Genomic DNA, 24007 nt, shown 5'->3' with positions numbered 1-24007 from the left:
GCGACGTGGCATGGTGCGATGCTGAGCCTCCGCTCACTCGGCCGGCCACGCCAGTTGCCACTGCGTGCGTCGATTGCAGGCGCGGCGGCAGGCGCGCTAACGTGCGCTGTGCGGCCGGACGAGGTGGCGCCCCGCTCCGCCCTTCACGCCGGTGTTGTCCTGTCGGCCGCGCTCTCTGCGGGTCGGCCGGAGCCGTCACAATCGCGGCCATGTCGCGGACGATCCAGGTGGAGGGAGCACGCGCACGCCGCTGCCACCACTGCCGCCGCCTGTCTCGCCTTGTGGCATCTTCTCGACTCGTATGCGGCCGAGGCGGCGACGGCGGCGCAGCGGGCGGCGGCGGCCGTGGCAGCGATCCAGCCTCTCGAGCCGCCGTCCGCCGTCGCCGAAGCCGTCGAGGCTCGCGCACTGGAGTTCCTCGCCGCGCCGCCGCCCCTGGGCAGCCCCGTCCTCGCCTCGGTCGCCGTGCAGGCGGCTTGCAGGGCGCAGGCCGACGGCGCGAGGCGAGGTAGCGCCGGCTCGACTGCTCTCGCGGCGGCGGCCGGGTGGGCGGACGGGACCAGGCTCGGGCTGTGCCGCGCCGTGCCCGCGAGCGTGGTCCAGTCCGTGGGCGCGTGGCGGCGGCGGCCGCGGCAGATGCTCTCCCGTGTGCTGCGAGCCGCCGCCGCCCGCGCTTGCCTCGGTGGCCTCTCCGCGGCGCTGCTGCACGTGGGCGGCGGGGCCTGCCACAGGATCGGCTGGGCGGCTGGGCTAGGGGTGCTCTCCTTGCACCCCGCCGCGAGGCTCGAGGTCGCCAGCTGGCTCTCCTACCGTGCGCTCACCTCGCTCGCGCCCGCCGCGCCGAGGGGCGTCGCTCGCGCGTGCAGCGCCGCCGTCTTCAGCGTGAGTGCCGCGCACCTGATGGGAGAGTACGCGCGCCGGCTAACCGTGCCGGGGAGCGGTGGCGGTGGCGGCGGCGGTCCCGCGCGTGGCACGCTGTCATCCTCGGCGGAGCACGCTGCGGTCCACTTCCTCGCCGGCTTTGACGGGTTTGACGGACGCGAACGTGGTCGAGGTGAGAGTGCAACGAAATAGGCATAGGTCCAATTTTCAATGTACTTTTAGCTTACTGGATGTGGCTCTTACGTACATTTTCAGTGTATGTGGCTCTTACGAACATACCCGTAGGTGAACTGCATTTTCAATGTACGTACTTTTAGCTTACTGGGCGATCGAGTGGCTGCCAGATCGACGGGAGGACGACCCCGGCTAGTCGCCGACCACACCCACAAAGAACCCTGCACAAAGATCGCAAGGGCGGGGACCTGTTCCTTTTTACCCATCTCCTAGTAGAGGTGTCCGTTTTATTTATTTATTTATTTACTGGGAGAAAAGAGAGAGGGGGTTGTGGCTCTTACGTAATTTTCGTATTTAGTCATCGCGGAAATTCGGACGTCCCCAACGAGCAACGTTCCGCATCCTCTCTCTCAGCTCCCAGCTTTGCGCAGCTCACACGCACATCTACAACATGTCTGTCTCGCGCGTCGCGCTACTTGTTACAGCAGCCGCTGCTGAATCGCCCTTCCCGCGTGACCTCGGCACCTTGATGGCTGTAAACAAGATCGGTGCACAGTCTCAGTCACACATTCGAGGAAAAACACGCGTCGATCGCCACAACTGCACACACGCCACCGCGGCGGAGCGCCACATGCACAGCGGCCAGCACCAGTGAGTGCTGATCCCTTTCATATCTCAACGCGCAGCCTAGCTCTTAGGCGAGGTCTGTCTGGCCAGCTTGCCGACCTACCGGGAAGGGCTGCTCTTGATTGGTCTGCGGCGAATGGGCATTTTGAAACCACTGCCTACCCCGGCGGAGAATAAGGACAGCAACGTCTGCGATGCTCTCGACAACAGCTCCGACGCTCCGAACGAGAGCGTTCCCTACACTGACGGCCCGGTTGCACGACTGTTGCGGTTAGCATGCCCCCGGTCACCACGCACGATTATCTCCTACGCCCAGGGGGAACCATACGAGGGCTATCGCTGCCTTCAGGTGGGTCTACTTTGGCTACCCACCAGCGCCAGGCAGCAAGTCATCCGAGGGATCCGACGCCGAGGATAGTGCGTTTTCCCAGCCACAAAGACCGAAGGGACCCACCTCATATTCGTCCTTCATGAGCCTTTCCCGCGGCGCCCAGGCGCCTCGGACTTATTTTCCAACCTCCTTTGGCGCTACCAGCTATATGGCGTCGTGATTATTCTCGCCAACCGTGCGGCAAACATGGCCGACCGCTCGCGCTCCCAATCCGCGATGTCTACACTCGACCACTCCCGCTAAGGTGGTCTCCCGCGCTAAGATAGGCTGGCTTGGGCATCGCCAAACCCCCGACCGGCCAATCATGGCACCCTGCGCGGATGCGGCTCCACTCGGGAGCAACATGCCCTCCTTCACCGATGCTGTGTGTCTCAGGCGTGACGATCTCGAGCACTTGGCTGAAGATGCAGCCTTGCCACCCCGTGGAGCGAAAAAAATGTTGGACGAAGACACAGTGACAGATCCGACGCAACTGGATCATACTAGCAAGAGATTGCCGCAGCTATCGCCCGGCACCCGTGCGCTTTATGCATGAGACCAGATATGGTTTGTTTGCGGGGAGAGGCAGAGAGCAAGCAGTGAACTCGCACAGCGCAGCAACAGGTGCGCTGGTGGGGACATAACGGCTACATGCCTTGCTTATGTTGATGGGTCCGGTTTTAGCCGTTTACCCGAGGACCGACCCCGCCTCAGCGTCCGGCCCATTCGAGTAGCGGCGCATCAGGTCCGCTTGCTGCCACCGCGGCATGCTCTCGCCCGCCACGGGCGTGGCCAGCAGCCGCTGCAGCTCACCCGTCGCGGTCGACGCCTCCTCCTTCACGTACACGAGCAGCAAGCCGTCGGCGCCGCGATCGACTCTCATCGTGTCGCTCACATAGGCGAGGGAGCGGTCGGTGCGCACGGGCTCGGCGGAAACCATGGCGTCCGCGTACTCGAGCCGCGAGTAGAGCTCGCTCAGCGCGGGAGCGTCACTGCCCCCCACGCCTCCCACCTCCCACCTGCCTTTGCGGGCGGCGACCTGGTGGACTCCAATGTTGCTGTCCGCTATCACCTCAACCACCTGCAGCGTCGGCTCCGCCTCGGCCAGCCGCTGCCACGAGGCGACGAGCCTGCAGCCTGCCACCGAGCCGTACCCAGTAAACCCGGCCGCAAGTGCGGGGTCGGAGGCCCACCGAAGCCGCCAAAAGCCGAGCAAGTCGGCTGAAGCTACTGGCGCCGCGTCCTGCTGCAGCGCCGTGGCCGCGCCCTCAATGCCGCGCAGGATCTCCGCCGCCTCCTCCTCGGAAGCCTGTGCGTGTGCAGCCGTCAGGCGGAGGAGTGTCGACTCTGCGCTTGCGCTACCTCGCTCGACGGTGAAGATGTACTCTGCCTTTGGCTCGAGCACGGTCGCGACGGGACGTCCGTCTAGGCGCACACCGTCCACAGCGACGATGATGTCGCCCGCACGCAAGGTCTCTTGACCGTCCGATGTGGCGATAGCGTTCCGTTCATCCACTTGAATGCCGAGCCCACCGCTCGCGGTCCGCTGCACGCCGCACTCCACCTCGACGCAGAGCGGAGGGCGGGCGCGTAGCCGTTGGCCAGGAGCGGAGCTGAATGCCACCAGGCTTTGGCAAGGAACCAGCAGAGAGAGAGAGACGACGGGAATCAGCGGGGTGAGCTTCATCGCTTTTTCGTGACTTTTGTTGCTTTTTACGCGCGTGTGTTTTCTTTCTGTCTTTACTCGCACAAACACAGGTGCACGGAAATAAGAATTTTACACTAGCCCTTGTGGATGTGCACTCTGCATTTCGGTTTTCGCGCGCGGAGGAGCGCGCCGGCTGTGGGTGGGCTGAGTGTGTGTGAGTGAGTGTAGTGAGAGTGTGTGCTTGTGTCTACGAGTGTCTTACGGGCCCGCAGCGAGAGTGGAGACAGGTCATGCAAAACGGGCCCTGAGTGTTAGCGAAACGCGTACACCGGCAGTAAAGCAAGTGGGTGGAAGCGGGGGCGACAGTGACGGCGGCGGCGGCGGCAGGGGGCTGGGGGGTCGGCGATGCCGAGGTGTGTGCCCATGTTTGTGCGTGGGGGGCGTTGCACGCCGCGGATCAGGCCGGGCGGCGGGGAGGAATCGGACGGCGACGGCGGCGGCAGGGACAGGGGCAGTGGCGGTGACCCAGGGATGGTGGCGACCGCCGCGAGCGGGATGCAGCCGGCGAGGCGAGGTGACAGGTGGGCGCGACCGTTGCGCGCTGCTTGAGCACGCACGACAAAGCAGCTCTGCCATGGTGACCTGCGTGCGCGGGGACGGCAAGGGTCGCGCCGCAGCCCGTGCTCACCGGGGGCTCAGTCTCGATGGGGAGTGGGGGGGAGGAGAGAGAGAGCAGCCAGGCCGCGTACCGGCAATGCGAGACGACATTGACAGTTGGAGCCGCCCGCGGCTTGCAGAGCGTTTGAAAGTTGTCGGGCTACGTGCGCATGTCGCGGGCGACGCCCGTCCCGCCGAGTTGACACATGACACGTCGCGGTGACGATGATGGCGAGGAGCATCACGGTGGAGTCTGGAGAGGGAGCGTCCCGGCGCCCTGGCCGCTGCCTGCGCTCCCTCGAGTTAGCGGTATGGGCATGGGCACGGCGCGGCACGGCAAAAATCTTGTATCAGGGCTTCAGAGGTGAACCTGAAGAATATGTTACGTACCGCTTACGGCTCTAACGGTGGAACGCCGTACTTCTTGCGCAGAGCGCCCGGCGACAGCCCCGCATCCTTCCGCCCGCGGATGGGCACGTGCTGGCTCAGCGCCTTAGCCTCGAGCACGAGGTTCGCCAGCCGCTGGGACCAGGAGGCTGCAGGAGGATGCGTGCTCGCCGTTGCCGGAGCAGCGGTCGGCGCCTTTGCGGCCGAGGAGGAGAGGGGGCGACCGAGGCTCAGAGTGTGTTGTGCAGCCCCGAGGACGGAGGTGTCTTGTCCGTGTGTGGTCTGTGTGTCGCTCCTGTGCGGGCCTCTCTCCGTCTCGCTAGCGGCCCGGTGTCCAATCGTCATGCATCTGGCTGAGTGCCACGTGTCTCTATCTAGGCCGACGCGCCGCCCCAGCACGCCCCCCTCCTGGGAGCGGGCGGTGAGCCCGCCCCTTCTCGTCAACGCCGTACTTCTTGCGCAGAGCGCCCGGCGACAGCGCGTGAGCGCGAGCTGCTCGCGGGGTAGCGCCCGGATGCCGCGGGACAACAGCGCCCGCCGGGTGAACAGCGCCCGGTGACGGCGCGCCGTCTGTCGAGGCTTGCTGCAAGCCCCGCACCGTGCTTAACGAGGCGTCGGCGTCGGTGTGGTGCTTCGCCTTCTTGGCGTGGTGGTGCGAGGCGTCGGCGTCGCTGCCTCGGCGGCGCGGCTCGGTGAAGTTGATGCTCACGAGCAGCGGCGGCGGGCCTAGAGGAGCGGAGATTGCCCGAGATGAGCCGAGGCGACGTTGTTGCTCACGGGCAGCGGCGGCGGCGCGGCGCCCGGCGCAGGCGAGAGGGTCAGAGGTGCGCCGGCAGGAACAAAGAGCGTGCCTAGGGGGGGGGGGGGGGTCCTGGACGTGTCTCGAGGACAAGTCGCACAAAGAGCATGCCGGGGGGGGGGGGGGGGGCGTGTCGTGGACGGTCCAGGGGGGGGACGGAACAGCGTTGCTCAGGGCGTTGATGACAAAGACGCCGTCCTCTGTTTTGAGGCTGACGCTGACGGTAGAGTGTCGAAGACAAGTCGCGGACCACGCATCGCCGCGCGGCGGAACAAAGAGCGCACCTGGCGCGGTGAGAGTGCGCATCTTGCCGTCGGCGCCGCCGTAGAGCACCTCGCCCCTCGTCGCCAGCAGGAGCTGGTCGTGGCCTGCGCCGGCGGTTGAGCCGTGCGGTCCGCGCAACTCGCCGCCGGAGACGGAGAGATGCAGAGAGCTCGAGTGGCGGAGGCGGGTAGGCTGACCCGCCTCTGCGAGGTCGCTCTCGGCCGTGTCGGAGCGGCGCCACACCACCACGCTGTCCGTCTCCCGCTCCTCCACCGACACCGGCTGGTTGCCGAGGAAGCGAATCGCGAGGTAGACCGCCTGAGAGGAAGTGTCTAGGAAGTGTCTAGGAAGTGTCTAGGAGGATAGGAGGTATAGACCGCCTGAGAGGAGGAGAGGATGATGAAGAGAGCAAGCCATGCTGAGGATGATGAGTGTCACAGTGTCTGAGAAGAGCATTCGCCCGGCGCCTGCGCGTGCTCGACGGAGAGCAAAGAGTGCGGCTGCCAGCCGGGATAGTAGGCGAGGTCGCCCGCGTCGAGAGTGCGCCTATCGTTCATTAACGGCTGATCATTGGTGAGCAATGGTTCAAGGGGGGGTAGGCGAGGCCGCGTCGAGAGCGCGCCGGTAGAGCGTCTTAGTGTGCTCTCCGCGCTGCTTGAGCGAGATGAGGATCGAGCCTCGCAGCACGTAGACCAGCTCGATCTCCTCGTGGGTCCGCATCTCGTGCGCGGCAAAGTTCTTGCGCAGCTTCGACGTGTGGTACTCCATGATTGGCGCACCCGCCGAGTGGCCGGTCAGCTGGTGCGTCTTGCACTTTGACTTGTCGACGATGCCCGCGCGCGCGTCGACGCCGCTCTTGAGCTTGCACAGCTTGTCCACCCACCCGCCCGCGTTGAGGTCGTGCGCCAGCGACTTGAGCGGCGTCTCGGGCGCGAAGGTCGCGGCGGCGCAGTCTCTCTTGCGCTTCGGCGTCCGGTCGAACGTCGCGTCGACGACGGCCGGCTCAGGCTCGTCGGGGAACATCCAGTTGTTGTGCGTCGCCTGCATCGAGGACAGTTCCGAGAAGGGTCGGGGAGGAGGGCCCGGCTGCATCGCCGTCCCGTGTGGCTGTGTGCTGTCGGCCTCCTCGCCCGAGCCTCGCAGCGTGGCCGACGCCTATCGTGGCGATCGACTCCTCTGAACCCCCTCTCCTGATTGACGAATCGCACAGCCTCTCGCGGCGTGGGCGGCGCCTTGCCCTGCAGAGGGATCACCGGCGGCAGCACCGCCCCGATGCCCGGCGGGCGCTGGCGCTCGGACGTAGGCAGCTCCGGCGCGTTCTCGAGGCCGGTGTCAGACCTGCAGTCATGATCTCGGCTGTCTCTCGGCTGTCTCTCGGCTGTCTCTCGGCTGTCTCTCGGCTGTCTCTCGGCTGTCTCTCGGCTGTCTCTCGGCTGTCTCTCGGCTGCCTCTCGGCTGTCTCTCGGCTGTCTCTCGGCTGTCTCTCGGCTGTCTCTCGGCTGTCTCTCGGCTGTCTCTCGGCTGTCTCTCGGCTGTCTCTCGGCTGTATCGCTGCTGCATCTCGAGGCCGCCGACCGGAACTTGCAGCGCGTCGGCATGAAGTGCATCTGCACCGCCGTCCGCGTCTTGCGGCTGGATGCGTTGTTGAAGGAGGCGTGCCACGTGGCGCCGCGGAAAGCCCACGCCTGACGTCGAAACACGCGGATGGAGACGGCTAAACACTGCACGAGATGGAGAGTGGGGTGCGTGGATCCCCGCCCCGGTGTGAGGCATCGATTGAGGACTGCAATGACGGATGCGTGTGTGCATGTGTGTGCGTGTGCATGCGAGCGTGTGCGTGTGCGTGTGCACGTGTGCCTGAGTGTCGGCGGCCGCCAGCTGCACCAGAGCAGCGTGCGGCGACACCTCCCTCCGAGCCACCTGCAAGAGAAAGTGGCGGAGGTCTTGTGGGGGGAGGGAGGCCGCCTTGACGAGCTCGCCGAGGTGTAGCCGAAGTATAGCCGCGAGGTCTAGCCGAGATCTAGCCGAGGTCTAGCCGAGATCCAGCGGAGATCTCGGCGCCTTGGCGAGCTGGCCGCCGCGCCGCCAGAGCGAGGAGAAGTCGCCGCCCTCGCACACCTGAGAGTGAGGCGCGGGCGGAGGAATCAGGCTACGGTTCTTGCCGACCGAGGGAAAGGGGAGGAGGAGCCGCCCTCGCGCACACCTTGCACTGCTTGTGCAGCTTCGCCTGCGGGAGTACAGGCAGGCGTGTGTGGGAGGGAGGGAGGGAGCGGAGCGAGGGAGCGGAGGAACAGAGGGAGCATGACAGGGAGTGAGGGGTAGGGAGCTTGCCCACAGCTTGCCCACCTGCGCAAAGTCTCTCGCGCCGTGCGAGTGTGAGACCATGAGCATCGAGGAGTCGGGGGCGGCGCCTGTGGGGCGGCGGAGGGGGAGGGTGGAGGCGGCGAGGGAGGCGAGGGCAAGGTTGAGGGCGGTGGCGGCGTGGGGCCGGCGGAGCGGGAAGTGGGCGGCGGCATGGGAGGCGGCGGCGGCGAGGTGGCGGCGGCGGCGGCGGCGATGGCGGCGGCGAGTGGAGGGGCAAAGGGGCGGCGTGAGGGGCGGCGGTGCCGTCGAGCGGCAGCCAGACGGTCCAGCTCGTGTCGTTGCAGCGAGTCCGGTCGATCGCGTTCTCCACGTCCGTGTGCCACCGGTGCTCCCACCCCACCTCCTTGACCAGCACCGACATCGTCGCGAGCATCAGGTCATCTGTTCCAATGACGGCCCGCATCTCGCGGAGGAGCGCGGGCTGCATCGCGAGCGCGCGACACGCGGGAACGTGCGCGTGGGCCGACTTTGGGTACGGATGCGCGATCAGCCCGAGCGACTTCCACTTCTTCTGCACATGCTCCCATCCCGCGACGCACTCCCTCCACCCGTCCGTCGAGAGCGGAAACGGTCCGTGAATCCCACTCGTCGTGTCCCCACCGCTCGTTTCCAGGTCGGTGGCGCGCGAGAGGAGTTGCGCTAACTGCGGCGAGGCTGCTGTCGTCGCGACGTGCACCGCGGCGGACAGCATCGACATCAGAATCGATCCGCGCCGCCGTGCACAGGCGCCAACGAAGCTTCCAGTGAGCTGCGGCCTCCGAGTCGGCGTCTAGCGCGCGCGATAAGGTTTTTGCTCGCCTTCCCTGGGACCCCGTGTTGCGTGACTCTGTGCGATTTCGGGCCGGGGTTGTGCGTTTACTTACGTGAATACCCCACTCGTCGCGTTGGTGTCCAGTCCGAGCCTGACTGTTCTTCATCTTCCTACTAACCTCGTGTATGTAGAGAGATGTCCCTGTTGAGTAGGGTGCTCGAGACGCGCGAGTCGAGATTGTTCCCAGAGGGATGTGTCCTGGACGGCCTGCGTCCTTCATTGTCGTCGGCCGACAGCGTGTCCCTTTCAGCATGGTGATCTTGGTTTGATCGTTCCTGTACGCCTCGGTACAGACCCTCGCTCCGTGTACAGCTCACAGCTCACTACATTTACGGAGGGTGTACCCTACCAGTGCGCGCCAGTTCCGACTTCCGTGCCCAGTGCTGTAGCTTTTGGAATTCTCAGGACACAGGAGCCGCCTTAAGGTTGCTCCCGGCGGTCCCGGCCCAGTGGGGATTTTGGCCTACTCAGTGACCGTCTAAGGGGCCCTAAATGGCCTCAAATGCCATATCTTTTGTGCCTAGGTTGTAGAGCACCTTAAAAAACTAGTATGTCTTGGAGTGAAAAGTTTTTCGATGTGAGAGGTTTGAGGTGGGGATCCGTCTTCCGTGGTGTCTGGTGAGCCGATTCCCAGATTCTCCAGATTCCCCCTCGAAAACCGCCCCTTTTAATTCATTGCGGCCGCGGGTTTGCTCGGATTACTTTTCACTCGAAGACCAGTCGCGCTCCCAATACGTGCATCACTTTTGTGACGGTGTTACAACTTCATGGTGGTGTGTTGTCTTGATCCTCATGCGTCATGGGGGGGGGGGGGTACTCGAGGTTTTGGCCGACGGATCCGACACAGGGCTGCTTGGGGGCGACTCCTGCGAGCCGGAGGAGGACCAGGAGGAAGCGGCGGGTGGCGCAGAGCCGGAGAAGGGCCCCGCGAGCTGCTGGAGCCAGGAGTCGTGCGACCCCTCCACATCCTCCTCCCTCAGGAAGCAGAGCAAGTCCTGGTCGGTGAAGGCCACGTCGGCGGCCGGCACCCATGGGTCGTCGCCGCAGTCGCTGGCGGCGGCCGGCGGCGGCGCCGGGCCCGCCGGCGGCGCCGTGTAGGCGCGGGCGGCGAGGCCCGGCAAGGCGGAGGGGTAGAGCCACCAAAGCGAAGCCCCTCCCGCGGCGGAGACGGCTTCGCGGCTCGTCGGCTCCATGCAGAGGCTCCACAGGATCTCCGACGCGTCGACCCGCGCCGGGCTGGCGTCGATGAAGAGCTGCAGCAGCGGGTGGATGACGCCGGCGTCGACAAGGCGCCGCGCGTGCTCGACGTCCACAGCAACTTGGCGCAGCACTCGGACGGCGGCGCTCTGCGCAACCTGCGAGGAGACGAGCGCAACCACGGGAGGGAGTGCGCCCTCCTGCACGAGCAGGGCCCTGTTCTCTCCGCTGCCGGTCGCCAGATGCCAGATCGCCTCGCAAGCGGCCGCCTTGGACTCCTCGGGGCTCTCAGCCAAGAGCATCGCGACAAGCGCGCGGACGCCGCCGGCGGCCGCGATCTCCCTCTTGTTGGCGGGGTGGGAGGCCAGAGCCGCCAGCGCCGCCGCCGCGGCGCGGCGGGTGGCATCGCCGTCGCAACTGACGAGCTTGACGAGCGGTATAATGCCGCCCGCCACGGCGATGCCCACCTTGCCGGCGCCGTCGTGCGCCTCGAGCGCAGCCGCCGCCGCCGCCGCCGCCGCCGCCGCCTCGGGCGCAGCCGACGTGACGGCCGAGACCATGCGCAAGCGCAGGACCACCGACGCGTACCGCTCGCACAGCCAGTCATGGACCTGGCTGCGCAGCACGTGATCCGCTTTGGGGAGGAGTGTGTGCGGCCTCCAAGTTGACATCCCGCGCCCTCGCAGACTCGCCGAAGAGAAGGAGCGGTCGCCCAGCCGGACTGCGTCCTGCATGAGCTCGCCGGACAGGGGGCAGCGGAAGCTAGGCGGAGGCTGGGCCGCGGGGCAGCGGAAGTCAGGCGGAGGCCCCTCGACCGTCTCGCCCTCCCTCTCCTTGCTTCGCCGAGGGCGGAGCGACGAGCGGCTGCCGCTCCCGCCGCGAGGACTGCCTCCGGAGGAAGGCGAGCCGCCCGCCACCGCAGTGGCTACCTCCGCCAGCGCGTGTGCGGACATCGATCGGCGCTTCATGGTGGTGTGTTGTTGATCCTAAAGGCGGGCATTTAGGTCTTCCCGACGGAAACGCTGTTGTCGAGACGCTGTTGTCCCCAAAAAAGAATTCTAATTGATGGAGAAAGGGGATCTCTCTCTCTCTCTCTCTCGTGTAATGGGAGAAAGGGGATCTCTCTCTCTCTCTCGTGTGTATGTACGTTCGTAAGAGCTATCTATACATCACTCACAGAGGAAACACCTCCCTCCCGTAGCTTTAATTAAGAGAGAGAGATTTTTAGCAATACCAAACAACTCTAACACTCACACGTCATTTCACATTTGGGGCCTGGAGCCCTGTTCACGCGCGCGCGACGTGCAGACAGGTTTGTTAATTAAGTGTGTACGAACACAGATAAAAGTTCTCTGATGATGGCAAGTTCACTCCTGCCCGGGGCAGCGGGCAGGACGTGCTCGCGTGCGTGTGTGTGTGTGTGTACACACACACACACACACGCTCGCGTGCCTACCTACAGTTGTAGGTAGCCTGTGTGTGAGTGAGTATTCTTGATACGAAACCACGACGACACACACCAAACAAACAAAAAGCTCACGCACCAGTCGACTCGCATCGGTTGCCTCCATGAACGGCGGAGCTATTCTCGCGCCCACACCACACCTGGCTCCAACGTGGACACGCCCATAGCTGGGGACACTACTAGGTCACGCATGGCATCACAGAAGTTTTATCTCTGGGCCCCGAAAGGCATCTCTACAGTAGCAGTGTCGTTACACATGCCCCCTCCCCTCCTGGGCGCATGCGCCTCACGTCTCGCCAGAGCATAAGCCCTTGGCGTGTGGCGAGACGAGTTTTTCGCCATCGCCGCGAGCAGCAAGCCGCCCGCCGCACACACACACACACACACGTAGCCTGTGCCCTCGCCGACGGCGAGTCAACAGTCAATTTCGGCGTTTCCCCTCTCCCCAGCTGCCCTTCGGCCCTTTATCTGTTGACTCGCTGCCCAATGGTGTCTTTTGACCGCCCCCCCGTGCTGTATGGCGACAAGCTGACCGCCGCGAGCCACCCACGCCTCGCTACCAAGCTCATACCGTACGATCAGCTCAAGCAGACGCTGCGTCGGTTGGATCCGGACAGCGACAGCCATTCGGCGATAGAGGGCATCTTCCTCACACAGCTGCTCTCGGCGATCAACCAGGCGTGCGGCTATCCTCTATGCCCCAAGGCTCCAGCGTTCCATCCCACAGAGGCGGCGAAAGCGAGGAGAGCCGCGATGCCCCTTGTGCTGTGCGAGACGCATCCAACGCCTCAAGGGGTCTGAGAGGTCCGGCCTCTTCGCGTACGGCGATTCTAGCCCTCAATACAAGCATGAGCTCCTCTCTCCCTCTGGGAGCTAGCCCGACAAACGGCAAAACGTGTATATCTCCCGCAGGTGAACAACCTTATGAAGAGCATGGAGGCGGAGCTGTGCACCCGGCTGGAGGCGCTCACCGCCCTGCTGCACGAGCCGCGCCGGTGGGTGTGCGGCCGGGTCGAGGCGTTTGGGACTGTCTCGCTGGGGACGCTGCTGCCGCTGCTGCAGGGGGCGAGGGCCACCACAACGAGCGAGAGCGCACGTGATATCCCCACCCTCCGCCAGCCGCCGCCGCCGCCACTCGCCGCCGGGGCGCCCCGCCCAATTCCCCACATTCGCCGTCCCGCTGCGCGCCACCTCGGCTCAACACTCCGCCAGGTGGCAAGGGACAAGCTCGAGGCCGTGGGCGCGTTCGTGCGCTTGTGCGAGGAGGTGGACGCGCTGCGCACCTACGCGTTGCTCAACCTGCTCGCCGCGACAAAGCTCGTGCAAAAGCACGACCGCCACTCGCCAATCTTGATCGGTGACTCTGTGATGAGCTTTATCGGACATCGCCCTCCCCCGCCGTCTGGCTCGGCGCCACTCGCTCCTCGCCTCACATGCTCTGCTGCGGACAGGCTCGCTCTCCATCTGCCAGTCGCGCCTCCTCGCCGCCTCCCTTGCGCAAGCCGAAGGCGTCGCCGCGGACGCGCGTCGTCCGCTCTGACTGGTGCACCGTGAATACCACATCCCCGGACCAAAGGCCGTCGCGATGTGAGCAGGTCGTCTGCGCTGCTGTCGGAGCCACTGCCGTCGAGTCCTCGGCGGATTGCAGCTGCCGCCCAGCTCCGATCCGCCAAGATCAGCCGTCACTCACCCGGTGTCTGTGGTGTCAGGGCCCGGAGTGTAGTAGTTGCATGGGCAAGCTGAGTTTGCCGGCGTGCCGCCCTCCCGCCTCTACCCCCCCCCCCCCCCCTCATCCTTCCCCGCCGCGCCCCTCGCCCCGGTGCGGAGCAAGGGTGCGCGCCCACAGCCACTGCGCCGTGAGCACAGGTCGTGCTCTCTTGCGCCCATCGTTTCTGCTACAGCTGCCTCTCGCGCGCCCGGCTCAACAAGTGCCCGCTCTGCAGCCAGGAGAGCACGCCGCGCCCAACTAGCGCCCACCGCCTTCCGATGCCTCTTTGCATAGCCGCATCAGGTTTCATTCCCCTCCTCCTACCCCCGCACCCTAAGATGGCATCCACTCGCACCATCGGCATGATCATCGTCGCCCACACTCAGAGAGAGCAGAGCCTCACCGGCCAGCCGTCCCCTCCACAGCCAGTCTCACAGCCACCTCTACGCCCTCCCTCATCGCTTGATCCAAGCCCCACTCCACCTCCCCCGCCGCACTACCTCCGCCCCGCCTATGCTTCATCTCGCAGGAGACCGAGCTGGACCCTGCCAGCTTCCGCATCGAGCCGGTCTTGGCGCGCTTTGTCGACGCGAACGCCACCGGCGGCGACCGGTCGGGCGAGAGGAGAGGGCGACGTCCACCCTGCGGAGAGCCGCGGTCACACGTCTTCCCCCAGTGTATAGGTCACTCTTTGGGAAGCTGCTGCGGAAACGATGCTGCACGCCGCCGGCCATGCAAAGCAGCAGCTCGCACCAAGGTATGATAAGATGTACTCAATTCTGTTTCGGGTCGCACTCCCCCTACCCACACGCCCCCGCCCCCCCCCCCCCCCCCGAGGCGCCCCGGCCGCCGAGCCGAATCAGTGCGACGGCCTGAGCACAACAGCCCGGACGGCCGAGGCCGATGGGGCGGCGGGTGGGGAGGACGCCTTCGCGTGGGCGGAGGCGTCTCACGTGCTCGGCTCGTCGCGCGGCGATCTGCCGAGAAGACACCTCACGCCGCGAGAGTCGTGAGCTTCTTAGGAGGTCGCGTTCGCCGAGCCAAGTGGCGAGTGCGGCGGCGCGTTCGGGGGCGCGTTTGCGCGGGGCGGAGCGGTGGCGGGTGGCGCGTTGATGCCGGTGCCGGTGGACGACGGCGAGGTCGGTGGCTTGGGCGGCGGCTTAGGCGGTTTGGGCGGCGCAGGCGGCGCCATCATCTCGGGTGGCGCGGGCTGCGGAGGTGGCGTTGGCGGCTTGGGTCGCGCTGGCAGCGCTGGCAGCGCCATCGCGCTGCGACGGCGGAAGCGGGCTTGTACCGAGTGCCACAGGCGCTGCAAGTCCCGTGGGTTTTGGGGGGGGGGGGGCAGAGATATGCCACGCTGCATCGCGTCAGCCACCCCCCACCATTTCGCCCGTGAAGGGGCGGCCAAGCATCGCTTCCACAGCTTCCGCAAATCGCCCGTGGCGCGCGTAGGTCCAAGACTGCATGCGAGTACTACAGCGAGGACGAGCCTTGCCTCCGGTGCGCGCGGCTGGGCAAGCGTTGCGTGTTTCCTACGCCTGCCGTGTCTAGTCCCCACGGCTCGAGGGAGCGCAGGCTAGGCATCGATCCAGTACGGCGGAGGTCTTCTTCGTCCGCAACGGCGGGAGAAGGCACGTCGGAGAGTGTTGCGACGGAGACCGGGGCGCGGCTCGCTGCCGACCATGCGGCCCAACTGCGGGAGGCGGTGGCTGAGGCGGCGGCCGAGGCGGAGGCGCGTGAAACGTCATGACGCACCTGCGGCGGCGATTTAGGTAAGGTATCGTAGGGAGGTAATTAGCCTAGCACGACCCACGCATATTTCACCGAGTGCGCACACGACACGATATCGCATATCGATAAAGCCGTACGCCGTACGGGACTCTTCGGGAGCGAAAAAGAAATAAATAAATAATAAAACGGTCAAACTCAGTCTCTGCAGAGACGAGATGGGATTTAGGGACATGTGTCCCCGCCCTGCACGATAAAAGAGAAGTTCTAGCTCTGCGCATTTTACTACGCACTACGGGGCCGCGATATCCGATAAATGTACAAGAGAGACGTGAGAGAGAGAGAGTAAGTGTACAATGGTAATGACACTAGGGCGGCATCGGAATGGCATTTTCGGGACTCGGGAGGGGACCGAGAACTAGACACATGTACATGTGCATGTGGTGCATGGTGGAGCCCTCCCCCCTCATCTACCTCATCGTCGGCCGTGCTCTGCCTAGTCTGCGCGATGGTCGCCGTCGGGAAGACGAACCTGCGCGTCGGCGCGGGAGCTACGGCTCTGACGACATGTCGTTCTGGCGGCCGTCGTCTAGTTGTGCGCGCCAACGGGCTCCCCTCCTCTTCTCCGGCCGCCTCCTCGCCCTCGCCCCCCTCCGCGCCCGCCGCGCCCTTGCCCCTCGCCGTGCGTAAGCGCATACAGCATTCGCTCAAACTCAATCTCTGCCGCACCGCTGGCACGCACTCATTCAACCAGCCCGCAAGCGCGGCAGTGTAGGGAAGGACAGGATCGTAGACGCCTGCTCGTCGAGAAATGGCACGCGCCTGTCCCACGGGCAGCCATTCTCGCGCAGCCACTTGAGCGCCTGCAGGTGCCCGCCGGCTGCGGCCGCGGTGCACGTCAGCTCTGTCCAGTGGCATCCGTTGTCGCGCGCCCAACGCAACACCGAGAGGTGGCCGCCTCCCGCGGCCATCATGCACACGAGCGCGTTCCAAGGGGCCCCGTGCTGCCTCGCCCACTGGAGAACCTCGAGCCTGCCTGCTGCCGCCGCCTCGGAGCACGTGTCTGCGTCCCAAGGGCAGCCCTGCTGCCGCGCCCACTGCAGCACCTCGAGCCTGCCTCCCGCCGCCGCAGCACTGCACGTGCGCGCATCCCATCGGCAGCCCTGCTGCCGCGCAAACTGCAGCACCGAGAGGTGGCCGCCCCTCGCCGCCGCACTGCAAGTGCGCTCGTCCCAAGGGCAGCGCTGCTCCAAAACCCACTTCAGCACCTCGAGCCTGCCTCCGGCCGCCGCCTCGGCGCACGTGTCTGCACCCCAAGGGCAGCCCTGCTGCCGCGCCCAAGCCAGCACCGACAGATGCCCACCCCTGGCCGCCGTGCTGCACGTCTCTGCGTCCCAAGGGCAGCCCTGCTGCCGCGCCCACTGCAGCACCTCGAGCCTGCCTCCCGCCGCCGCAGCACTGCACGTGCGCGAATCCCATGGGCAGCCCTGCTGCCGCGCAAATCGCAGCACCGAGAGGTGGCCACCCCTCGCCGCCGCACTGCAAGTGCGCTCGTCCGCCGGACAGCCTTGCTCCCACGCCCACTGAAGCACCTGGTGCGGACGGCGGTGGCGATGGCGGTGGCGATGGCGGTGGCGGTGGCGATGGTGGCGGCGATGATGGCGCTGGTGGCGGTGGGTGGGTGTGGGGGGAACAAACAAGGTCTCGGGAGGGGTATGTGAGTGGGGGCGGGGTCTCGGGAGGGGGCGGGCTAGGGACGGCGGCGACGCCTCGAAGCGGCCTTGCTCAGCGCAGAGTGCGACGTCCGAGGCCCGCCACTTGTACCCTGACTGCCGTGCCCACGCCAGGCGCGCCGCCGACGCCCACGCCGCCGCGTGCCTCGTCCGCACACCGCACGGGAAGCGGGCGTGCTGCGAGCCGCGCTGGCACATGACTCGCCGAAAGCGGGTGCAGACGCTGCCAAACGCAAACGCGTCGTCGACAGGCACCGCCCTGGCGACTAGCTGCAGCAGCTCAAGCGGGATCTCGGGGAGCGAGATCGCGCCCTCCGCGTGGAGGCTGTCGACGCGCGTCTTGCGGCGCAATCCCGCCACCAAGCCGCCGACGCTGTGCCCGCGGTCGGCGAGCGTGCAGCCAGACGAGCCGGAAGGCGGGCCTGGCGAGATACAGCCAAGATACAGCCGAGAACAGATGCGGTCGAGATGCGGCCGAGATGCGGCCGAGATCCCACCGAGAGCTCGCCGAGAGCTAGCCGAGATCTAGCCGGGCGGCGGGCCTGGCGGCATCGAGAGGGACGGCGCCTCGGCGCTGGGCACCGCGTCGAAGGAGACGCGCAACCCGGCCTTGATCCGGTGGGTGACGAGCTGCAAGTCCATGTGTGCCCGGTCGCGAGACGCGCGTAGGCTGGCGGCGCGGCGACTCATGTTGCGGCGGTGGCGCGTGCAGAGGGCGAGGCTGAAGAGGAGGACGGTGGCCAGCGCGCCCAGCACGGAGCTAAACGTGATCAGCAAGATCGAACCCGTCGCAACCTCGGCGCTCGTGTCGTCGGGCCGGAGCAGCGAGCGGCCGTCGCATCTGCAGAGGCGGGCATGGAGAGCCTCCTTTGGTGGAGGATGGTGGCAGGACCGCAAAAAACGGCGCGGTACGAGCGCAAGCAGGGCACCAACGGTGCGGCGGGGCAGCAGGTCGCTCGGCAGCTCGGCGATCTCTCGGCGATCTCTCGACGATGTCTCGCTGATCTCTCGGCGATGTCTCGCTGATCTCTCGGCGATGTCTCGCACGTGAGCTGGTACAGCGCCTCTCGAGTCAGCTCGTGGGCCAAGTGCGCCTGCGGCGTGGCAGGCGGCCGGCCAGGAGACATCGTGGGTTGGGTAGTGGCGGTGCGGGCATGCCGCCCGCTGCTTCCAGCGCACGAGGTGATGTGGTACTGAAGGCATTGTGAGCAGGGACAACATCGTGGACGGTGGTGTCTCGGAAGCGTCGCCGCGCCTCGTCCAGCTCGCATTCGCGGCCCATGAAGGCCATCGACTCGCGGGCGAGCGCGCGGTGCAGCGGCGCCACTCCGCTGCTGTCGTCGGCGGTGTCGAGTCCGTACAGCCACGCGAGGTAGCGCGCGAGCTGCTTGGGCACACTCTCCGCCTCGAGCGCCGCGCACTCGTCGCCGCGGAAATCGGTGGGGACCAGCAGAAGCGCAAAGACCGCGAGCGGATAGCACGGCTCCGTGGGGCGCGCAGAGTCGGCACTCAGCGGCCGCGAGCAGCTGCGCAAGTTCGCGACTGCCGGCGGCATCGCGCGCGCGCGGCAAGCCGCTGCGGCGGCGGGGTCAAAGATCAGAGAGCGCCACTCTCCGCTCTTAGGCGGCGGGCACGTCGCCAGGCTGGCCCAACCGTGCGGCACGGCGCCTAGATGTCGAGTGATTCATCAATTCATTCCATCGTGCACGTCGCCGGGCTGGCCCAGCCTTCCGGGCGCGGCGCCTCCGACTGGGAGGATGCCGAGCGAGTACTCGTCGTGCAGGACGGCGGAGCTCACCCGCGCCGACGAAGGCTGCACGTGTGCCGCCGGGCAGAAGGCGCCGTCCGGCTCCGTCAGCTGTCCGAGCGCCTGCAGCATGTCCCGACGATGGTGACTCAGAAATCCTGTCAGGAGCTCCGTCCGCTGCCCGAGTGCCTGCAGCTTGTCCCGCAGCGCGGCCATGGTGTCCGACGTCGAGGGCTCCGCCTGCAGCACGATCGGGACGGTACCCACGCCGACGAGCCACGGGTTGAGCGAGACGAGGTAGTCGTCGTCCCAGGTGCGGATCTCGCCCGAGCAGAGGCGGCCGATCGCAAACGCGTCGAGCACGAGCGGCTCTGAGGCGCCCTCGCCGTCGGCGCAGGTGCGGTTGGCCCGGCACGGGACGAGCGTGTACGCAACCCCGATGGCGACGGCGGCGAGCGGAAGAGTCGCGACGCCCTCGTCCCCCGACGCCACCGCCTCCCACGCCTCCGCCGTCACAACCACCGACCCGATGGCGGGTGGCGGCGACGGTGCCGCTGCCTCGTCGTCGTCGTCGTCGTCGTCGTCGTCGTCGCCGCCGCAGTCGAGCTCTCCCCAAGCTGTCAAGGCCGTCCCCGACGCTGCTCGAGCGCTGCAGCGCCAGAAGAGCTCCTGCTTGCCGTCCTTGACCACGGCGTAGCTCGTCTCCGCGTTCGAGTGCGGGTCCTGCTCGTAGATGATGCCAAGCTGCTCGAACGCCGACGAGAGCCACACCGGCCCAACCACCGTCAGCGACGGCTTGGGCTCCGGCAAGGCCACCGGCACGCCCTGCCACCGGATGCTCTTGAGGAGGAACGGCAGCACCTTTTCCGAGACAATAGGAGGGAGGGGTGCAAAGCCATTCTTCGCGGCTAGCCGTGCGACGACGCCCTGCGGGTCCGTGTAGAACCAGCGCCAAAAGTCGACCACCGCACGCCGCGTCTCCAGCGACGAGCCGGGGACCTCGGCCGGCAGCGGGTTGGTGCGCATGACCAGGTAGGTGTAGCCGCAGATTGGCCACGCCATCAGCCCGAGCGCGTTGTGGACGTCTGCAGTCAGCACCTCGCGCTCGTTGCCGATCTCGAGGCCGAGCTCGGCGAGCGCGTACGCGACAGAGGTCGGCGACGCGCGCACCCGGTGATCTCCCTTGAGCAGCGCGGCGAACGGGAGGCCCGCCGACTCGGCCTCCGCGAGTACCGAATAGCCGAGCGAGTACGGCGTGTGGGCGACATAGGTAGCAACGCCGCTGTTGAGCCGGCGGCGCGTCACGTTGGCCAGGCCCCAGCGTGTGCCGCTGTCCGCGCCCACCTGCTCCTTAAACTCCTGCTCGAATGCGGAGAGGGCCTTCTTGAAGATCTCGGTCGTGCCGCTGCCGTCCGCACGCACGCAGAGCAGGATCCGTTCCGCGGGGAGGGCGAGGAGCGGGTTGATTGAGACAATCTCGGGATGGTCCCAGCGCGTGACCGCGCCGCGGAAGATCTTGCTCACCAGCGTGGGCGTCAGCAGCAAATCCTGCCCCTCGCCCTCGGTGTGGTTCGGCAGGTTGAAGATTGGCACCACGGCGCCGGCCAGAGTCGGAAACATCTGCAGGTCCGGCTGAGCGGCGTAGTCGCTCTCGGTGAGGAGGGAATCGGAGGCGGCCCAGTCGAGCGTGACGCACGGCCGCACGTCGTCTTCGCACCGCTGGGTGCCGTCCTTGATCCATCGCTTGCCCGCCGAGGAGCCGACTGAGTGGTATGAGATGTCGGCCGATGCGCTCGCGGGCTTGCGGAAGCTGTAGGCAAAGCTCACGTCTTGGTACATCGCGGCGGGAAAGCTGGCGCCGCCGGCGCGAAGATTCAGTTTTGCGGCCGCGCCGGCCGCGAGCAGGGCGTGGCACAGCAGGTGCATCGCCTCAAGAGCACGCGAGCGGCTGGCGACTCTGCCCGGCGGTCGAGATCTGACCGCCACTGACCAGCCACACCCTCGACCTGGCGATCTGACCGCCACTGACCGGCCCAGCCACACCTCGAGCTTTGGCCGTCGGCCTTCTGGGCGATGAAACTCGGCGTTAGTTTCTTTAAAATTTAGCAAGAAAAGAAATCAAGCATCTCGAGTCTATACCAAAACAAAGTGATGGGTGGTAATCTGCAACCACAGCCCTTCCTGTGACATGGCAGGCCACTAAGCCCTTCCTACGGCTACGCCGGCCAAGAAGAAAAAATCAATGTCTCCAAAAAATGGGTGCATCGGAGAGAGACTGCGCTGAGTAGGGCCCCTAAGGGCCAAGAAAGCGCGTCTCCCTCTCCCCTGTCTCCCATTAAGCTAAAAGTACATCGGATCGGCGGTGGAACAGCTGAGTGAGTCACTTTGGGGATGAGTTTTGTCACGGTGGTAGGGTGGATCTCGCGCCTTGCGGGCGGGCGGGCGGGCGGGGGGGGGGGGGGGGGGGGGGCAAGCCGGGGGGGGGCAAGCCCTCTTCCTCGCGCACTCTCTTGGAGCGCCGCCACCACCGCTCATCGCACACCGCCCAGCCAGGCGGAAGGATGTTCAGTTCATCTTCTTCTACGTCGCCCTCGTTTTGCCCGGCGGCGCCGCCGGGGCTAAAGCCGGAACCATCAGCACGAAGTGCCCAAACGCCTCGGAGCCCTCGGGGATTATGGCCGTCATCCACCCCGCCGGTGTCGTAAACCGCCTTGTATTCATGGTTAGGCACCCTCGGATGAGGAGCGACTCCGAAGGGTATCCTCAGGGTTAGTGCACGACTAACCGCCTACGCAAGAGAACTGCGACGTATCGGTCTCGTACTCGCACACCCCACCCTCGCGAGCCGATACGTCGCCCGTGCCGCCGGCGCCACCCCCGCCCTCGCCCTCAGCGAGCCGGTAGGAGAGTCAAAACCCCTCATATTTGAGACATCGTGTCCCATATACTGTGCAACAACCCGGAAGGGGGGAAATTCAGATGCTCCGACTCGCTTTGATTTCGATCCGTTGAGGCAACTCGAACTGGTATCCCGCGAGCGCGTACCCCACTCTAGCCACTTTTTCGGGTTTTTGATTACGGATACGGTAGTGCAGGCCTTGGGTTTGATTAGCCAAAAACTCCCATACCGGTAAAGTTTGAGCACTGCTCACATCACACACCATGCGTAGGCGCTGGTTTGCACGTGTATTCCACGTTGGCAGCATGTCCCCACCCCCGGTACCTCCTCTCCCTGCCACACACGCTCTCGCCTCTCCCTTCACGGACGCCCCGAGCGCGGGAGCTGCTCTCTTACGTCTCAGGACCGGCCCTTCTTCTTGGCGGCCTTGCCAGTCTTCCGCTTCTTCGCTGGCGGCGCGGCGGCGCCTTTGCTCACCGCCCCCGTCCCCCGCCCTGCTCCGCCCCCGGCCTCCGCCGCGGCGGTCCCGCCCGCCGCAAAGGGCGAGACTAACGTCGCGGTCGCGGCCTCGTCCTCGTCGCTGTCCCCCAACGCTCCCTCCGCCGCCGCCGCCGCCGCCGCCGCTGCCGCGCTGCTCTCCTCCACCTCCTCCTCTCCCGCCGCCGCACCGCCGTCCGCCATCTCGACGTCCGCCGCGGCGGGCGGGGCGGCCGCCTCCTCGCCCGTGCCGCCGGTGCCACCCTCGCCCTCGCCCGCAGCGGGCGGGGCGGCGGCGGCGGGTCCCGCGCCAGCCTCGACGGTGGTCGCGCCGCCCGCCGCCTGCCTCTGCGGCAGCCGCCCCGTCTTGGCGAGCACGACAGCGCGCGCCGCCATCTCCTCCGCGTGCCTCGCCATCGCCGCCTGCACCGCAGACAGCCGCGACGGAGCCAGCGCCGCGGCGAGCCGCACGGCCTCGGAGACGGTCTCCTACGGCGCGTGGGGCGGACGCGTCCCGGACGTGTCCCGCGCACCCGCGCGCCCGCCGCCCGCCGCCCAGCCCGCCCCCGCCTGGTGCGCGGGTAGCCCCCCGAGCTTGTGCAGCGCGCAGAGCTCGTCGTACTGGTTTGTCACTACCACGAGCCGCCCCTCCTCGACGAGCTCCTCGCGGTCCGTCGGGTCGACAGCCAGCACGGCGGCGGAGCCGCCCCCGCCGCCGCCGCTCCCGCCGCCGCCGCCGCCGCCGCCGCCCCCTCCCGCCGGCCGGAAGAGGCCGAGCGTGGTCGAGACAGGCATGTGATGAAAGACGAGCTTCGTGGGCTCGGCCTGCTCGGGAGGGAGCACCTTCACCGCCGCCTCGGACCCGCTGCCGACGATGCTCACCGCCGGGAGCCGAAAGTGGAGCAGCGCGCCGAGCGCGGCGGTGCACGCCGCGTCGGCGGCGTTGCCGCGGTCGTCGAGGAGCGTCACGTCGCAGCGGATGGACCAGACGCGCTTGCCCGCGACGATGCAGAGCGCCTCGACGTCCACCGCCTGCGCCTTGCGGAAGGCCCGCTCGAGCAGCCGCACGAGCTCGACGGCGGAGTCGGACGGCCGGCCGGGCTCGTACGCCGGAGAGGCCATCGGCGAGAGCTCGACGAAGAAGAGGAGCTGCCCCTCAGTCGGCCGGTCGGCAAAGGGCTCGACCAGCTCCGCGCTGACCGCAGCCATCACCTTGGTCTCGCCGAGCCGCACCTCGACGGAGCCCTCGCGCAGGCCGCACGCCACGCTCAGCGGCCGCGACTCGCGCGGCCGCCGGCCGTCGACGCGGAGGCCCTCGCCGAGCGCTCGAAGGATGAAGGCCGATTCGGCGGTCGACATCGGCCGAGGCATGGCCGCGAGGGGTGGCCTGCGTAAATAGAGAGAGAGCGAGAGCGAGAGCGAGAGCGCGAGAGATCGAGAGCGTTGCACAGCGGAACGGCTCGCGCGACCGAGCGGCTGCGAGGCCGAGCCTACCAAAAAGAATTCAGGTGCGCGGAGTAGCCATACCGCGTTGGTGTCCAGTCCGAGCCTGACTGTTGTTCATCTTTCTACATACATAGTAGCCACCACTTTCCTGCCTCACAAGGGCGGGGCTGTCCCGGAAAGTGAGAGACGCCGGGCAGCGTGGTGCAGGTGAGTGAGTGAGTGAGTGAGTATTCTTGATACGAAACCACGACGACACACACACACACACACACGTGGTGCAGGGCAGGGCAGGGCAGGGCAGGGCAGGGCAGTTGGGGTCATAATTGCAGGGCTGAGATTCGGGATCTCAGGTGGTGAAAAAAGGGTTTAATATAACAAAATAAAAGTTTTCAAAAGGGGCGCAAGTTACGCGGCGAGGGAAAAGGGAGCAAAGAGTGGGAGCAAAAGGGACAAAAGGGACGCGGTCACGCCAGCGGCTGGCAGCGGCGGTCGGGGCGACCAAGTCGGCGATCCCGCTACGCTCAGAGACAGCGGCGAAAGGGGAGACAATTGCTGTGAACATGGAATTTGAATAACAATCTCAATGAGATGTGTGAACAGGACGGCCGACCGACGAAACACACG

General features: G+C 66.4%; 5 protein-coding genes across 5 annotated transcripts; 1 reads left to right on the top strand and 4 right to left on the bottom strand.

The window, feature by feature from the left end:
* Positions 1–2741: 2741 nt before the first annotated feature.
* EMIHUDRAFT_108485 (hypothetical protein) lies at positions 2742–3740 on the bottom strand (the record flags this gene model as incomplete). Its single annotated transcript, XM_005792925.1, has 1 exon — positions 2742–3740. One exon carries the CDS (start codon positions 3738–3740, stop codon positions 2742–2744), a length of 999 nt encoding a protein of 332 aa, XP_005792982.1.
* Positions 3741–4708: 968 nt separating this feature from the next.
* Positions 4709–8863, bottom strand: EMIHUDRAFT_454228 (hypothetical protein; the record flags this gene model as incomplete). The annotated part of the gene is made up of 14 exons (XM_005792924.1): positions 4709–4721; positions 4765–4940; positions 5134–5206; positions 5557–5596; positions 5829–5912; positions 6006–6126; positions 6496–6849; positions 6931–6963; positions 7041–7146; positions 7384–7493; positions 7666–7728; positions 7870–7926; positions 8012–8035; positions 8435–8863. 14 exons carry the CDS (start codon positions 8861–8863, stop codon positions 4709–4711), a joined length of 1683 nt encoding a protein of 560 aa, XP_005792981.1.
* A 521-nt stretch (positions 8864–9384) lies between these two features.
* Positions 9385–11133, bottom strand: EMIHUDRAFT_222658 (hypothetical protein; the record flags this gene model as incomplete). Its single annotated transcript, XM_005792923.1, has 4 exons — positions 9385–9446; positions 9801–9978; positions 10210–10522; positions 10724–11133. 4 exons carry the CDS (start codon positions 11131–11133, stop codon positions 9385–9387), a joined length of 963 nt encoding a protein of 320 aa, XP_005792980.1.
* Positions 11134–12131: 998 nt separating this feature from the next.
* Positions 12132–14366, top strand: EMIHUDRAFT_466509 (hypothetical protein; the record flags this gene model as incomplete). Its single annotated transcript, XM_005792922.1, has 10 exons — positions 12132–12407; positions 12558–12710; positions 12858–13026; positions 13097–13167; positions 13241–13282; positions 13355–13396; positions 13512–13592; positions 13883–13965; positions 14037–14110; positions 14191–14366. 10 exons carry the CDS (start codon positions 12132–12134, stop codon positions 14364–14366), a joined length of 1167 nt encoding a protein of 388 aa, XP_005792979.1.
* A 5191-nt stretch (positions 14367–19557) lies between these two features.
* Positions 19558–22750, bottom strand: EMIHUDRAFT_417346 (hypothetical protein; the record flags this gene model as incomplete). The annotated part of the gene is made up of 2 exons (XM_005792921.1): positions 22631–22750; positions 19558–20490 (listed from the first exon to the last, which is right to left on the bottom strand). Coding segments are annotated over exons 1-2 (1035 nt in total), but the record flags the coding sequence as incomplete, so codon positions are not given.
* Between the last annotated feature and the right edge of the window lie 1257 nt (positions 22751–24007).

Source organism: Emiliania huxleyi (assembly GCF_000372725.1).
Source record: "Emiliania huxleyi CCMP1516 unplaced genomic scaffold EMIHUscaffold_104, whole genome shotgun sequence".
Classification (NCBI taxonomy): Eukaryota; Haptophyta; order Isochrysidales; family Noelaerhabdaceae; genus Emiliania; species Emiliania huxleyi.
Note: the sequence above shows the minus strand (reverse complement) of the source record. Positions and strands in the feature narration are given on the sequence as shown.